The sequence below is a fragment of the Larus michahellis genome, chromosome 1 (assembly GCF_964199755.1).
Source record: "Larus michahellis chromosome 1, bLarMic1.1, whole genome shotgun sequence".
In the NCBI taxonomy this organism is placed as follows: domain Eukaryota; kingdom Metazoa; phylum Chordata; class Aves; order Charadriiformes; family Laridae; genus Larus; species Larus michahellis.
Genome location: NC_133896.1, coordinates 78,016,987 through 78,031,567, shown reverse-complemented (window position 1 = coordinate 78,031,567; position 14,581 = coordinate 78,016,987). Strand labels below are relative to the sequence as shown.

Here is a 14,581-nt window from a genome sequence, read left to right as displayed (position 1 = left end):
AGAATTTGGTGCTTTTCACAGACTGAGCTTGGAAAAAAGAGTTATTACTTCTGTACAAAGTGCTCATTAGCATGGAACCTCACTTTTAGCATTGCCACAATGACACAATATGATCTGGCCCATGATGTCACCAAGATGAACCATGCCCTTTCTAAAAAACACCAGTCTTCTTGACACTAAAATGCTGTTCACTAGAACAACCCTATGCTGGCAGAGGATAAGGTATCTTTATTTTGAAACTCTGCTTTGAGTGGTTGCTGTTATTCTTTGTTTAAGCATAAATATTTTTTGATCCTATTTATATTATTAATGCCAACCAAAAGTTATTTCTTCAATGGGGCCAAAATATTATGGTCAATGTCTTGAATTTTTAGTATTAAATTTGAGAATGGAATGTAATGTATTTAACTACACTGAGATCTTCAGCTGAGCTAAATTAATGTTCTGCACAGCTGAAGTTCGTAGGAGAAGATGGCTCAGAGTCATATTTTTGCTCCCCACTCCTGAGTTGGCTAGAAACCAAAAGAGCCTCCATGACTATATTAGAACTGCCTTGTTACTAGCCTAATTAGTCCTAGTAGGAGCATTGTACAGGATCAAAATATGGTGAAGTGGAATACTCCCTGCTTTAACTCAGACCTGCTTCTATAGCCCTTGGGGATTTGACTACACACACAGTGAAAGATTCTTCACTGACATCATGGGTCAGCTTTCTGACTGCCTTGTCAGCAGTGCAAAGCATCTAGAGCATATGGGCACTAGTCTGGTCTCTGTAGCTCACCTATACTACTCGCACACACCAGCTACCACAACTTTTCCCGTTCAAAGTTGTGACCTAGGCATGTGGCACACCACTTAGTGAGGCTGAAAGGTATGTCATAAACTGTGTCTTCAGCTACCTAACTGACACCATGCCAGATCTGTCATGACTTCTGTTAGTGCAAGAAGTACACGACATAGCAGCGCTATTTCTCTCTTGGGTAAACATCACCCACTCATTAATGTTCATTCATATACGGTGTTCTAAGCAATTTAATAACATCAAATAATACTATTCTATGGCACCTTTCACCAGTAAATCACAGAATTCAACAGTACGAATGGGAAAGCTCAGAGGGATTAAATTATATCTCCAAGATCATCCAGTGTAATAGCCAGGAACAAAACATATGTTTACTGAATAAATTCAGTCCACCATTCTCTGTTAAGCACGCTCTTGTTCTGCTTCTGTTCATTTGTACTTTGATAACTTAGGAGGAGAAAACCCTCTTCCTACTCATGACTCATGACCTACTCATGACAAACAGAAGCTCATGATTTCAACAGATTGTATAATCTCTTCTCCCCTCAGCAGTGGTATGGCTGGATTTCATACAGATAGGACATTGTAATCTTCCCACTTCTGATAACAGAGCATTTACTTTCACAGACCTGGATCTCATGGTACTGCACCAGTTATATTCATCTGTATGGGGAAGCATGTCTATTATGCCTGTTACCCTAAATCTTCAAAAGATTTTTTTTTTCTCACCAAAACCCAGCTTTGTATAATTCAGGGAGGACTCCATTTTACTACCATTAATAAATTACCTAATGTCTCAATTCTTAGCAGTGAAACAGGCATCTTTTCTCTCTACAGACACTGCGAAATCTTCAGCGTAAGAATAGACTTTTATGAAGTTACTATGCACTCGCATTGCACAAAACCAGCCCAGTTTCAGGTTCTAGAATTGTTTCAGTCAGCGGCTAACCTGTTTTGTGTAGATGTATACATCTGTTGGATGTGCGCATAGACCCAGCCACTTTGTGCTATTCCCTTCACATGGCATAGGTTCACAAGATAAATTAAGGCACACTTCTGAAATGTCGCTTCTTTCAATTTGTTTCCTATCACTGATATCAGGCCTACTATTAATACGGCTTCCATTTAATACATTTAAAATAAAAAGACTCAGAAACCAAAAAATACAGTAGGTCAGTACCATGAATTTTGCAGAATCTTTGTGCATATGTTCTGCAAAGAAAAAATTCTCTTTCACTTTGTTTTCTGTCTGAGTGCCTTTAACTATTTGCAGAGAACACAATTCTGGATCTGTTATTTATGCAAAGAGTCCTGTTATATTTAGACAAGTCTTCTTTCATGACTTACATACAGAGGATCTTTGTTGTATCTTGAGGAGAGGTTCTACAGCTTTTGTTCCAATGGAACTTCTCTTGCAGTTCATGGGATGGCCAAGGGGAATAAAGATTTTCTGAATATTTTTTTCCCTGCGCACTCCAAACAAGGATCTGAAACCATTCTAGCAAGCTCCTATTAGTGGGACCCCTATGGCTTTCATCAAGCTTCTAAATAGAAAAGACTTATGGTTTTATTCCCCTTGACTTTTATTTTTTATACCAAGCCCTGTGTACTCTCAGGCTGCCTATAAACACATACAAAAAACCACCGGTTCCACTTAAACTCCGGCAGACAGACTGATATCAGGCTGTTATCAGTACAACAAAATTACAAAACTATTCTGAGCCTGATCCAAGATCCAACAGCACCTGTGGCAACACTTCCATTCACTTAACTATATCTTGTATCAAGATATAAGGCTATGGGGATACTGGTAATGTAAATATCTGTACAATCTGGTACGATGGGAGCACACTTCTGTAAGTTTCCTGGTAACACAAGGTGTCCTCCTTGACGGGAAAGTAATGCTAGTGAGCTATTGCTTTTCTTCTCTCTTGTATTCTTGTTTGAGGAAACACTGAGCATTGTCTTACTGTAGCTTTGGTTTTCCCTTGTCTGTATTTGTTGTAATCATTTCTTTAAGTTCTTTAGGCTAATGAGCTAGCACTATGTTCATCAGAGGGTAGTTAAGGGAATAAAAAGTGTCTCATGCAGTGTCTGTTCTTTGTCTTAATGTATTTTTTTAAACTGCCTTACTGCTGGAACAGAATACTTGCCATATTTGACCAAAAGTTTGAGTAATGCTCTTAGTTGTTGTAGATTTAAAAAAAATAATAAAAATTTTACTATGAAGTTGTAACAGGAGTAATTGGCTTGAATCAATCTGATTAAGAACGAGAAGGTTTTTGGAGGGATTTGGAAGTGGGACATTTTGACCATTTATTAAATGTTTTAACTCTTCATTTCTCATTATAGCAAACATTTTTTACATCACGCCTATCGCCATGGCATTCAGAAACTTAGTAAGTATCAAATCATGCTTATTACTAATACCCCATTGGTTTCAAATGAAGCAAATTCATACCAATTCCTAATTTTCTCTCATACAGTGATAAGTCCAAAAGTGAGATGCTTTGTCCTGTATTCCTTCTGCCACAGAACCTTTGCTAACTTCAGGAGAAAGTTAGAGAAATACAAATTTGAAGGTCAAACTGGGATCATATGACTTCGCTAAATATAGATGTAAAAACTGACAAGTGAAAGATCTTCAAAGGTCTTGGCATATTTTGCTTGGTACACTTCTGTGTCTTAACATCACAAGTATGAAAATTAATAAAATAGAAAATATCTTGGCAGGTGTTACGATGTATCTCTTCTGATTTTTTTTAAAGTACAAGCACAACAGGATATGCCTAATCTGCAATATTTTCACTCTCATTTCACAAGTCTGTCACTGATGGATACTCTGAGGAGAGGAAGCACGGCATTTTAATATTCTCCTAACCTGTATGCAGCATTGGAATGAAATTGTCCTTGTTAAGAAAGTCTTCTCCATAAAATGACATTGCAGTGTATGCAGCATTGCACAAGCAGAAAGACAAAGGCAGTTAAACAACAAAAATGTACTAATAGTGAACTAAAATACAAAAGGAATATTTAAAGAGTTCCTCTACCCTATTTTCCCTGTCTAAAGAGAACATCCATTGAAAAATGGCTTTGAAAGGAACTGGCTGTGCTCGTACATTTCTCCTTGCAATGCTGCCCAGGATCCAGGGACCTTTAATGCAATATGTGCTGTCAGTACTGTGACAGTTTACAGATGTGCAGCCAGACTTCTTGCTATTTATAGATGCCTCTTCTGCAAACAGTACTCCATAGGGTTGTAACACAGTAGCAGCAGACATGTTCTTTGATTTAGTGCTTACATTACATTCATTTAAGAAAATTCTGCTCTTCACCTGGCATGGCAAAGGAGGCATACTTATGAAGGTTAAGCAGAGCGCCCGCTATTAGGAAGAGAAAAGTGGAATTCATGACGGAGCAGGACACCTAGTGGGTAGACTATCTTAAAGGAGGAGATGTTTAAAAAATAAAGGGGGGGATAGTCATGTGCTCACTCACAACGAAGTAGTGCTTTTGTTCTTTATTTCCTCTGCAGGGCAACTGGGGAGGAGGGTCAGTGCTGCCTGGGCAAAGCTGTTGAAGTTGGTTGGGGTTCAATGTCCTCGAGGGTCTGTACGTGTCTGTGCTGCATGTCGCTTACCCATGCGTTAAAGAGTTCTGTCAGAGCGCAAGGCGCGGTCTATTAATAGAAACAGGGAGTTCGGCATACTCTTGCACCTTAGCCTGTCTCCTTCTCACGTGCTCACAGAGAAGCTCGGATTGCCTCCTGCATCCTTATGCTTTTCCAGATCTGAGACTTCACACACATCCCTAGAGAAGTCTCAGTGGGGTCAAGACAGCCCTAGACAAGTAGAAAAGGGCTGCTCAGCCCCAATGTTGCTGAGATGTGAAAGGCTGAGGAAACCGAAGGTAATGCGGCGGGGGAGGGGTGGGGGGGGGAGGGGAATTTCTTGCAGAAAACCTGAGAGCTCGCAGGTTACCCTCTCGGCCCGAAGGCAATGCAAAGCTATTCTCGGCATTGCTCAGGCCAGCCGGGCGCAAGGGGGAATGCACCTCCCGCCCTCCGCCCCCGCCTCGGGAGGCTCCGCATGCCAATATCCAGGATTCTGCAGAGACACGGATACTCCGAAGTCCCCCAAACAATCCTAGCAAAGGCTCCGCGGCGTTCTGCCTGGCGAAGAGCACTCAGAGCTGGCCAAAGTACTGTCGCAAGAGACCTTCTCTGTCCCTTTCAGCCTCCTCAAACACGCAAATAACCGTCCCCCTTCCTTGCCGCCGCACCAACCTTCATCTCCCTCCCAGTTCCCCGTAACCCGCACGGAGCCTCACCCCCGCCCGGCCCACCCAACTTCTCGGGGAACCAGCCGTAAAGCGGCGGCTTCCGGGAAGCAGCCCGAGCGACAGGAGGGTTCAGCGGGGTGCCAAGTTCTCTGCCTAGGCGGAACGGGGGCGGGGGGGGGGAGCATGCAGGAAATCATGGCAGCAACGGAGACAGGGGCTAGCCGAAGGAGCCTGGAAAGTTTACCTGCCCTTACTGCTGCTTCTGCTAAGGGATCTGTGCTCGGGGCTGGGGGAGCTCGGGCGCCGGGCTCTTCCTCGCGTCCTTACCTCGGTGCTGTCGGCAGCGTTCTCCGCCATTTTCCTCCTCAGGAGCAGGCAGCGGGAGGAGTGTTTCATTCCCATAAGAGCTAGCCAGGGGGTTGGGGCTTGGAGGTTGGTGTTTTGTTTTGTGTTTTCAAAGATCTCTAAACACTGGTGTGCGCCAAAGAATAGGGAGAAAAATTATATGGAAAATGGCAATAAATCAGCCAGCTTTGTCCTTTCTGCGTCGTCCACGGGAATGTTTGTCTGCTCTTAGCATCGGGAGCTCCTCGGGCACTTTCAAGTCCTCCTCTTTCTCCCCTCTTCTCCACCTCCAGCGAGCTCTTGGGATGGGCAGAGAGAGGCAGCACACACTCTTCAGGTTAAACTAAAAGGCTGTCGGGCTGTGAGTCCTCCCCTTCTGAGAAAACAGTCGGGCTAAACAGGAGAGAAGCACCAAATAAGCTGAACTTGGGCGTGCAGTGACCAGCTGGGCATCTTTGTGTCCTGTGGCTACTCTTCCAGAGGCAGAGGGAGCCAGAGACAAAGCAACAGGACAAGGAAATCATAGCCCTTTATTTTCCTTCTTTAGGCTTCTTTCTTTCTCTCGAGGTCCCAGGAAACTTCCTTTAAAGATGGTCACAGAATTTGCTACCCTCTTTCTATGAATGTCTTCTGAAATAGTAATCCCTTCTCCCTCTCCCTTCCCTTCCCTTATCCTATCCCTTCTGCTCTTGGGCAGAGCTTGGTGCCCTTTTCTGGGAATTACATTCACGTGTCTTTTGTAGAAAAAACCCCACATTCTACCAAGCTCCCCCCACCCCTCGCCTCCACCCTCTAACACACAAGCACGCATTCACATGGACACACACACACGTTGTCTCCCTTTCACACAACATGCACAGTTTCTTTTCTTCCCCATCCCTCCTCTTCTTTGGAATCAGCAACGCTTTTCTTTGAAAGGACTCTCGGCAAGGTTCTTAAAGGGCAACTGAAGAAGCCTGCTCCAGCTTCTTTCCTCCGAGTTAAGTAGCAAACCTGCTTTCTTAATATATCTTCTCGTGCGTGTGCTCCCAGCTTCTGTTTTAGGTGAAGTTTTTCAGCAGGATCCACACTCCATCAGCTAGCCATGAACTGTAGAACTACAGTCCCCATCCGGCTGCAGCTCCTGCTGAAAAAGCTGGGGGAGGAAGGGGCGGAGGGAAAGGTCTTGCTAGGGAGGGAAAGGGCTAAAGGTTCTTGAACTTCTTTTTAGCATTTTCCTAATGACGTATTCCACTGTGGGAGTGCATTGCCACCTTCCCCACACGTTTATCTTGCTTTCACTCCTCCGTGCGCTTTCTAGTTCTGGGTTGTCAGCTGGGTGGATTAGGTTTACCTCACTTGTGTTGCTGTGGGTAAGGGCGGGAGAGGGGGCGTATTATATAATTAATCCTTCCAACTTCACTTTCCGCAGCTCCATCTCCAGCCCACTGTTCTCACGTTTCTGTTTTGTTTTTATACGGAGGAGGTGAGAAAATAATGCTGGTGTGTGGGTGTGTGTTCGAAGGATTTCAAGGACCAGAACAGGACTGCTGCTTTCTGAACAGTTTGAAATTGTTTCCTCTGGGGGTGCTAATGGAGACCTGAAGAAGACGTTTGAAAGATTACTTTCAATGCATATTTTAAGCACATAGCCAGCTCACATGCTAGATCAGTAACAGATTATGATAGATCTGGGGTTTTGAATTTTTGTCCCCTGCTGTCTATTTTAATATGTTTTAATTAGACTTTATCCTCAGATGACCTCTGAGGATATACCAGATGACCATGAGGATATACCAGACATACCATGAAGTACTGCCAAAACAACAGTAGGTCCCTGGGCACACAGGAGGCTGAAATATTCCTGAGGGTCAGGGAATGGAGATAGAGAATGCAAATTAAAGAGCAGAGAGCAAAATTATTCTCCTACTCCATGGGGATCAGGAGGTGAGGCCAAGAAAATTAAATTAAGCAAATTTCTCCATTTTACTTGAGTGACACTGACAAATTCTTGTTCAGACACGGATCAGTAGATATGCAATAAATTTCAGGGATTTCTAATAAATCACATAAAAGTAAGCAACACAGGGAAGTGGAAGATGTGTGGTATGCTGAAATGTCAAGTGACAATGACTGTGTGCCATGTAGGGCACAATGGTACCATATGAAAAGGTTTCAGAATATGAGAGTATGTTATAGACACACGTGCCTTACAGCTTGAGACTGGAATTCTGTGAGATACTTTGCAGAGCCATTTGATCATTCAATTTTTCACAAGCCTCTGATTTCCTGCTATTCCTTTCAGCTAACATTTATTCTAACACCTCAAGTTCTTTCATTAGCTCCGCACCGCTATTTTTTTCAATAATCATCCACACCTCCCTTGTTTATAAAGTATAGTTTTATTTCACACCTTCTAGGCAGGAGACTCAAATAATGACAGAAGTAGAAGCGGACCATCCCCTCTTTTCTTTGGGACATTAATAGAGCTCTAGAAGCTCTTAAAACCCTTCAAACATGAAAACCCTTATAGACATTGCCTATATAAACTATTTTAGAGTGTTCCAAAGCTACCCTCACAGTCTTGGGCTATGGAATTCTTTCTCATTAAGTACTTCAATTTCTAGGTAGACGGATAAGGAAAAAAATAATCTGCAAATAAAAATCTAATGTCTCTGCAAACTTTGTCAGAATCTTTTTCTCTGCTATGTTGTATCTGGTCATTAGTGAGTGCATGAAGTTTTAGTCAGCATACATTTGGGCTAACCTACATAGTTTTAGTGTGTCTTCTCTATTTTCAGGTGATACACACAGCTAAACTTAGCCTGATTAAATCTTTTAAAATAAACCAGTGTTCTATGCAGCGAAAAAGAATTAGATTTTTCAAAACTACTCCAGGACATATTTTTCAGTTTGCTCTGACAGCTGGGTCTGTATTTCTGGTACATCTCAATCACTCTTTAGTCAGCTAAATGAGGCATCAGATTTTCAAAAGCACTCAGCAACTGGCAAAACTGGCAGTCAGAGATTTAATATATCCTTCTTCTGCTTCAGATACTGCATGACTTGCCCTGGCACCTGTTTTATCCTCTTCCACCTATTTGTCAACACAGATGACACCTGACTGCTCATCCTTCAGTGTGTTGCTGGTGCTTTACAGATACCAGGAAAACCTTCCAGTATCATGGTTTCCAGCATAAGGATGAATGTCTTGGTCCTGAACTCCTTTGGAAATCTGTCAGATGGTTGGTGTGCTTACTCCTCCTTTTATGTTCTATATGTGATTGAGGAAACTGCTTCGAAAACACACACCATTTGCTCTGATCTGTTTTATCCCAAAGGAACTATTTTTAATCAGTCATGGGTAGAAGTTATTCCTTGCAAGAATACTTTAGCAATATCAGTTAAGAGGCTGAAAGCGGTGTGTTTACACACAGATACTTTGCCAGTCCTTCAGTTCGAATACGGGCCTCAGTGCAAGTTCCTGTTTATACTGAAATTCACAGGAACACTGAACCTGAGGAATATGAGCTTTCATACTCTTCAGGGGATAAATTCTGCCCTCAGACAGGGGAATACAGATCCTGCTGACATCTGTGATTATGTAGAGGTGAGAGTTGACTATTGCAACTGAGCTTGGGAACATATTTCTGATCTCGTTTTGTTAGATCTCAAGAAAAAGAGTACTCTCATGAAGAAAATGTCATGGTAGTAAAAGTGCATTTATAACAAAGTCAGGAGATGTCAAAAGTATCTTCTGAATTTAAATATAAAATGGATAAGTACATGTGAAGGTCACAAAGTGTTACAAATGGAGTAGAGTGGTGCTGAAGAGAAAATGGAAAGGGAAGATTTTGTTACTTCAGATTTCCAATAATAGCAGCTGTGGTTGAGGCTGCTTGGCTGCCTGCTGAGTGTGGCAATAATACTGTGCTGGCCCTCAGAATATTCAGACTTGTTGCCAGCTTTGTCATTAGCTTGAATGAAATCCAAATGTCTGCAGTTGAGGTGAGATGATCCTGTGCATTGGTACAGACTGAGAAATTGCATAGCAGTCTTGATGGAAAGCATCTGGTCGGTTTCTGGGTGGGGGTGGAGCTAGGTTGACTAAAACTCATCATGCTTTCTGACTGCATAAAAGGTAAACTGTATAGATATCTACATTAAATGGAAAGTGTCCATTAGAGCAAGGGAAGTATGATTCTCTCGCTCCTTGGCACTGGTGAGACTGCATCTTAGATTCTATGTCCAGGGGTTGGTCCCCTGGTTCAAGAGGGAGGTGGAAACATTGGAGATAGTTCAGTGAAAGACTACTATGATGGTCTCTAGACACTAACCTTTGAGGAGAGTTGGGCTTGCTTGGTTTGGTGAAGAAGAGGTCAAGGGGTAACCAGTAGTGGCTTTAAGGATTGTAACTAGGATGAGCCAAACTCCTCTTTGTACAGTCAGATAATACAAAAAAAGGAAAACAGCCCTTTTAATATTAGCAAAATATTAAAATTAGCAAAAGTTAGCAAATTAGTAAAACATTCAATATTAGCAAAAGAAATGTCTCGTCATATAAAAAACCCTAACCTTTCCTTGTGCTTTATACATCAAGGAAAGCCTTTTTTTTTTCAGTTGCATATCTGTGCCTGAGTGAAATATCGGATCTGCTAAAGATAAAGCTAAGGACATACATTAACAGAACACCTTTTTCCTCTGATAAAAACTTTCTCCCCAAAATAATCTTTTGGGGACGAAGATGGAATAAAGTTGCAGCTGTGATGATTCCAATTGAAATAGGTAAGAATTACTTCAAACATTGACAATCTGGCATCCTTTCAAGTAGGAGACCATAGCAGTGCTCCAGTCGATCAATGGACAGGAAGTATAAGGATAAATAAGGAGAGGAAGAGAAAATAAGAATACGGAAGGAGGTCAGGTGGAGGACTGTCAGAGAAGGTGAAAAAGCATGTAGCAAAGTTCTGCATAGGGAAGCACAGGGTAGCCATGGTAGGCAAAGAAAAGCAGTGATGAAAAGTCTGAAGACAGGAGAAGGTAAAATAGAATAGCACTTTGTGTCACAGATAATATTCATGTGGCCTGGATCAATGTTGAACTGTTACATTTATTACACGGTGTCCTGGTTCCACCAGGGATAGGGTTAATTCTCCCCAGGCACCAGCATGGACACATGTATTCCACCCCATGTGAGCCATGCCCACTCTGAGATGCCGGGGGAGGGGGCAGGAAGTTGCCACGGGGGAGCGGGCTGGGGCATCCCGGGTCCGGTCGTGAGCGGTGGTTCCGTAATCGTGTTTGTACATTCCTCTGTCCGTGTTGTTGTTGTTGTTTTCTTGTTCCCTTTGCTGTTCTGTTAAACTGCCTTTGTCTCAACCCATGAGTTTTGCCTTTTTCTTCCCATTCTTCCCTGTGGGAGGGGAAGCTTGAGAGAGTGGCACGTGGTTCTTTGTTGCCGTCTGAGGCCAAACCACGACACACTGGCATTTTCTGTCATATAAAACAAAGTCCTTTCATTGGGTCTTCCAAACCCTCCTGCCATCTATTTCTGCAGGTTTGGCCATCTCTTCCCCAATCACTTAGTCACAGGTCAGAAAGAGGATTAAACCAGGAAATGTCACCTTTCTTAATACCTTGCATCTTGATGAAAGGAAGAAAACAGGTCATAATCAACCTGGAAAAGACACTCTCGCTTTGCTTTGACCTCAGACTTTAGCAGAAAGACTGGGCAAGAAAGAAACGTGCCTTTCTTCCTTATTGTTTGTTTAGAAAAGTGGGGAAGGACTTTCCACAGAGACTGGAAGGAACCATTGGGCTATAAACCCACTTCCTAGTGAAATGAGAAAATACTGTAGCAAAAATCTATTGCTGCTCCAAAATCCCTACCAATTTTTTTTTTGTTATCTGATCAAAGCAAGACATGGGGCAGGATCCTTTTGAAGTATCATTTTGCATTGTTCTTTCAAGTTAATAGCACTATATGAATTCATAACAGCTGTGATATTTGCCCTCTAAACGAAAAACTGTGATAACTGATGAGCCAAGGCTAACTAGTTCTCATAATATTTTTAGGTTTTTTTTCTTTTCTTCTGCAATCTTGAGAAATTTACTGGTTTTGAGTGATGTTCAGTCTTTACCTGCTGTTGAAGGTGATATAGTTGGTCAGAAGGTCACAGTGATTTCCTTTGCCTCAAAACATACATCATGTTTGGCATTTTCTCCAATCTCTTCATGCATCTTCTATCCCGACTATGTCTCTCAAAAATGACAGTAGGTCAAATATTTCTCTTATTTCCTGCAGTTCTCAAATGTTCATTCTGAAGATTCTGAAGTGAATTCTAATTGACACCGTGGATTTAAATATTTTATTTATGCTGTTCCTTCCTGGTCCTTTAGCTTTCCTCATTAACTTCTTTTTCCCATGTATCATCATCTTCTTGTCCTTCTTCATGAACACTAACACATTCCAGCTTTCTCCTGGGAATCACTGCAGTTTTCAACCATTGATGCTAGGTTTGAGTGCGGAAGGGTCTATCAGAAGATAACTGATCTGAGATGCCCACTGCCACAAGCCAAGAATATAATAGAATAATAGAATGATTATAATTGGAAGGGACCTTAAAGATCATCTAGTGCTAACCCCCTGCCATGGGCAGGGACACCTTCCTTTAGAAGGTTTAGAAGTTGCTCAAGGCCGCATCCAACCTGGCCTTGAACACTTCTAGGGATGGGGCATCCACAGCTTCTCTGGGCAACCTGTACCAGTGTCTCACCACCCTCACAGTAAAGAATTTCTTCCTAATATCTAATCTAAATCTCACCGCTTTCAGTTTGAAACTGTTACCCCTCATCCTATCGCTACGGTCCCTGACAAAGAGTCCCTCCCCATCTTTCCTGTAGGCCCCATTTAGGTACTGGAAGGCTGCTATAAGGTCTCCCTGTAGCCTTTTCTTCTCCAGGCTCAACAACCCCAACTCTCTCAGCCTGTCTTCAGAGGAGAGGTGCTCTAGCCCTCTGATCATCTTTGTGGCCCTTTTCTGCACTCGCTCCAGCATATCCATGTCCTTATAGGGAAGCTTAGGAAGAGTGGGCTTGATGAATGGACAGTAAGGTGGATAGATAAGTGGTTGAAAGACAGAGCTCAGAGGGTAGTGATTAGGGGCACAGAATCTAGTTGGAGGTCAGGGACGAGTGGTGTTCCCCAGGGGTCAGTACTGGGTCCAGTCCTCTTCAATATATTCATCAGTGACCTGGATGAGGGGATAGAGTGCACCCTCAGCAAGTTCGCCGATGACACAAAGCTGCGGCGGGTGGCTGACACACCAGAAGGCTGTGACGCCATACAGAGAGACCTGGCCAGGCTAGAGTTGGGCAAAGAGGAACCTTATGAAATTCAATAAGGGCAAGTGTAGGGTGCTGCACCTGGGGAGGAATAACCCCATGCACCAGTACAGGTTGGGGGCTGACCTGCTGGAGAGCAGCTCATCTGAAAGAGACCTGGAAGTCCTCGTGGACAACAGGATGACCATGAGCCAGCAATGTGCCCTTGTGGCCAAGAAGGCCAATGGCATCCTGGGGTGCATCAAGAACAGTGTGTCAAGCAGGTCGAGGGAGGTCATCCTCCCCCTCTACTCTGCCTTGGTGAGGCCGCACCTGGAGTACTATGTCCAGTTCTGGGCTCCCCAGTTCAAGAAGGACAGGGAACTACCGGAGACGGTGCAGCGGAGAGCTACCAAGATGATGAGGGGACTGGAGCACCTCTCTTATGAAGAAAGGCTGAGGGATTTGGGTCTCTTCAGTCTGGAAAAAAGATGGCTGAGGGGGGACCTTATCAACACCTATAAATACTTAAAGGGCGAGCGTCAGGAGGATGGGGCCAGGCTCTTTTCAGTGGTGCCCAGGGACAGGACAAGAGGTAATGGGCACAAACTTGAGCATAGGAAGTTCCACCTAAACATGAGGAGGAACTTCTTTCCTGTGAGGGTGGCAGAGCACTGGCACAGGCTGCCCAGAGAGGTGGTGGAGTCTCCTTCTCTGGAGACATTCAGAACCCGCCTGGACGCGTTCCTGTGCAACCTGCTCTAGGTGACCCTGCTCTGGCAGGGGGGTTGGACTAGATGATCTCCAGAGATCCCTTCCGACCCTATGATTCTATGATTCTTATGGACATGGCTCCGGATCTGGACACAGTAGTCCAGGTGGGGTCTCATGAGAACTGATTAGAGGGGGAGAATCACCTCCCTCGAACTGCTGGCCATGCTTCTTTTGATGCAGACCAGGATGTGGTTGGCTTTCTGGGCTGTGAGCACACATTGCCGGCTCATGTTGAGCTTCTCATCAACCGACACTCCCAAGTCTTTCTTCTCAGGGCTGTTCTCAATCCATTCTCCACCCAGACTGTATTTGAGCTTGGGATTGCCCCAACCCATGTGCGTGACCCTGCACTTGGCCTTGTTGAATTTCATGAGGTTTGCACAGGCCCTCTGGATGCCATCCCTTCCCTCCAACATGTTGACCACACCACACAGCTTGATGCCATTGGCAGACTTGCTGAGGGTACACTCAGTCCCACTGTCCATGTCACTGACAAAGATGTTAAACAGCACCAGTCCCAGTTCCGACCCCTGAGGAACACCAGTTGCCACTGGTTGCCACTTGGACATCGAGCCCTTGACCGCAACCCTTTGAGTACAACCATCCAGCCAACTCTTTATCCACCAAGTGGTCCATCCATCAAATCCATGTCATTCCAATTTAGAGACAAGGACGTCGTGCAGGACTGTGTCAAGTGCTATGTACAAATCCAGGTAGATTATGTCAGTTGCTCCTCCCTTATCCACCAATGCTGTAACACCATCATAGATGGCCACCAAATTTTTCAGGCATGACTTGCCTTTAGTGAAGCCATGTTGGCTGTCACCAATCACCTCCTTGTTTTCCATTTGCCTTAGTGTGATTTGCAGGAGGATCTGCTCCATGATCTTGCCAGGCACAGAGGTGAGACTGACCAGTCTGTAGCTCCCTGGGTCTTCCTTTTTCCCCCTTTTTAAAAATGGGGGTTATGTTTCCCCTTTTCCAATCAGTAGAAACTTCACAGCACTGCCACAACTTCTCAATATGACAGATAGTGGCTTGTCAACTTCATACGCCAGTTTCCTCAGGACCCACAGA

At 43.8% G+C, this 14,581-nt stretch overlaps 1 protein-coding gene across 4 annotated transcripts in view; it reads right to left on the bottom strand.

Moving 5' to 3' along the window:
* Window positions 1-6,671, bottom strand: part of PRMT8 (protein arginine methyltransferase 8) — a 72,530-nt gene extending 65,859 nt beyond the window's left edge. Inside the window, exons 1-2 of one of the 4 annotated variants that reach the window (XM_074588147.1) lie at window positions 6,422-6,671; window positions 5,411-5,821 (exon numbers count right to left, since the gene is read on the bottom strand). In XM_074588147.1, the coding sequence (XP_074444248.1) occupies window positions 5,411-5,485 (75 nt within the window). In that variant the 5' untranslated portion in view covers window positions 5,486-5,821; window positions 6,422-6,671. Of the gene's footprint in view, window positions 1-5,327; window positions 6,182-6,421 lie in introns of those variants that run through there. The other 3 variants (XM_074588156.1, XM_074588175.1, XM_074588165.1) reach the window with 3 other exon arrangements.
* Window positions 6,672-14,581: the final 7,910 nt, after the last annotated feature.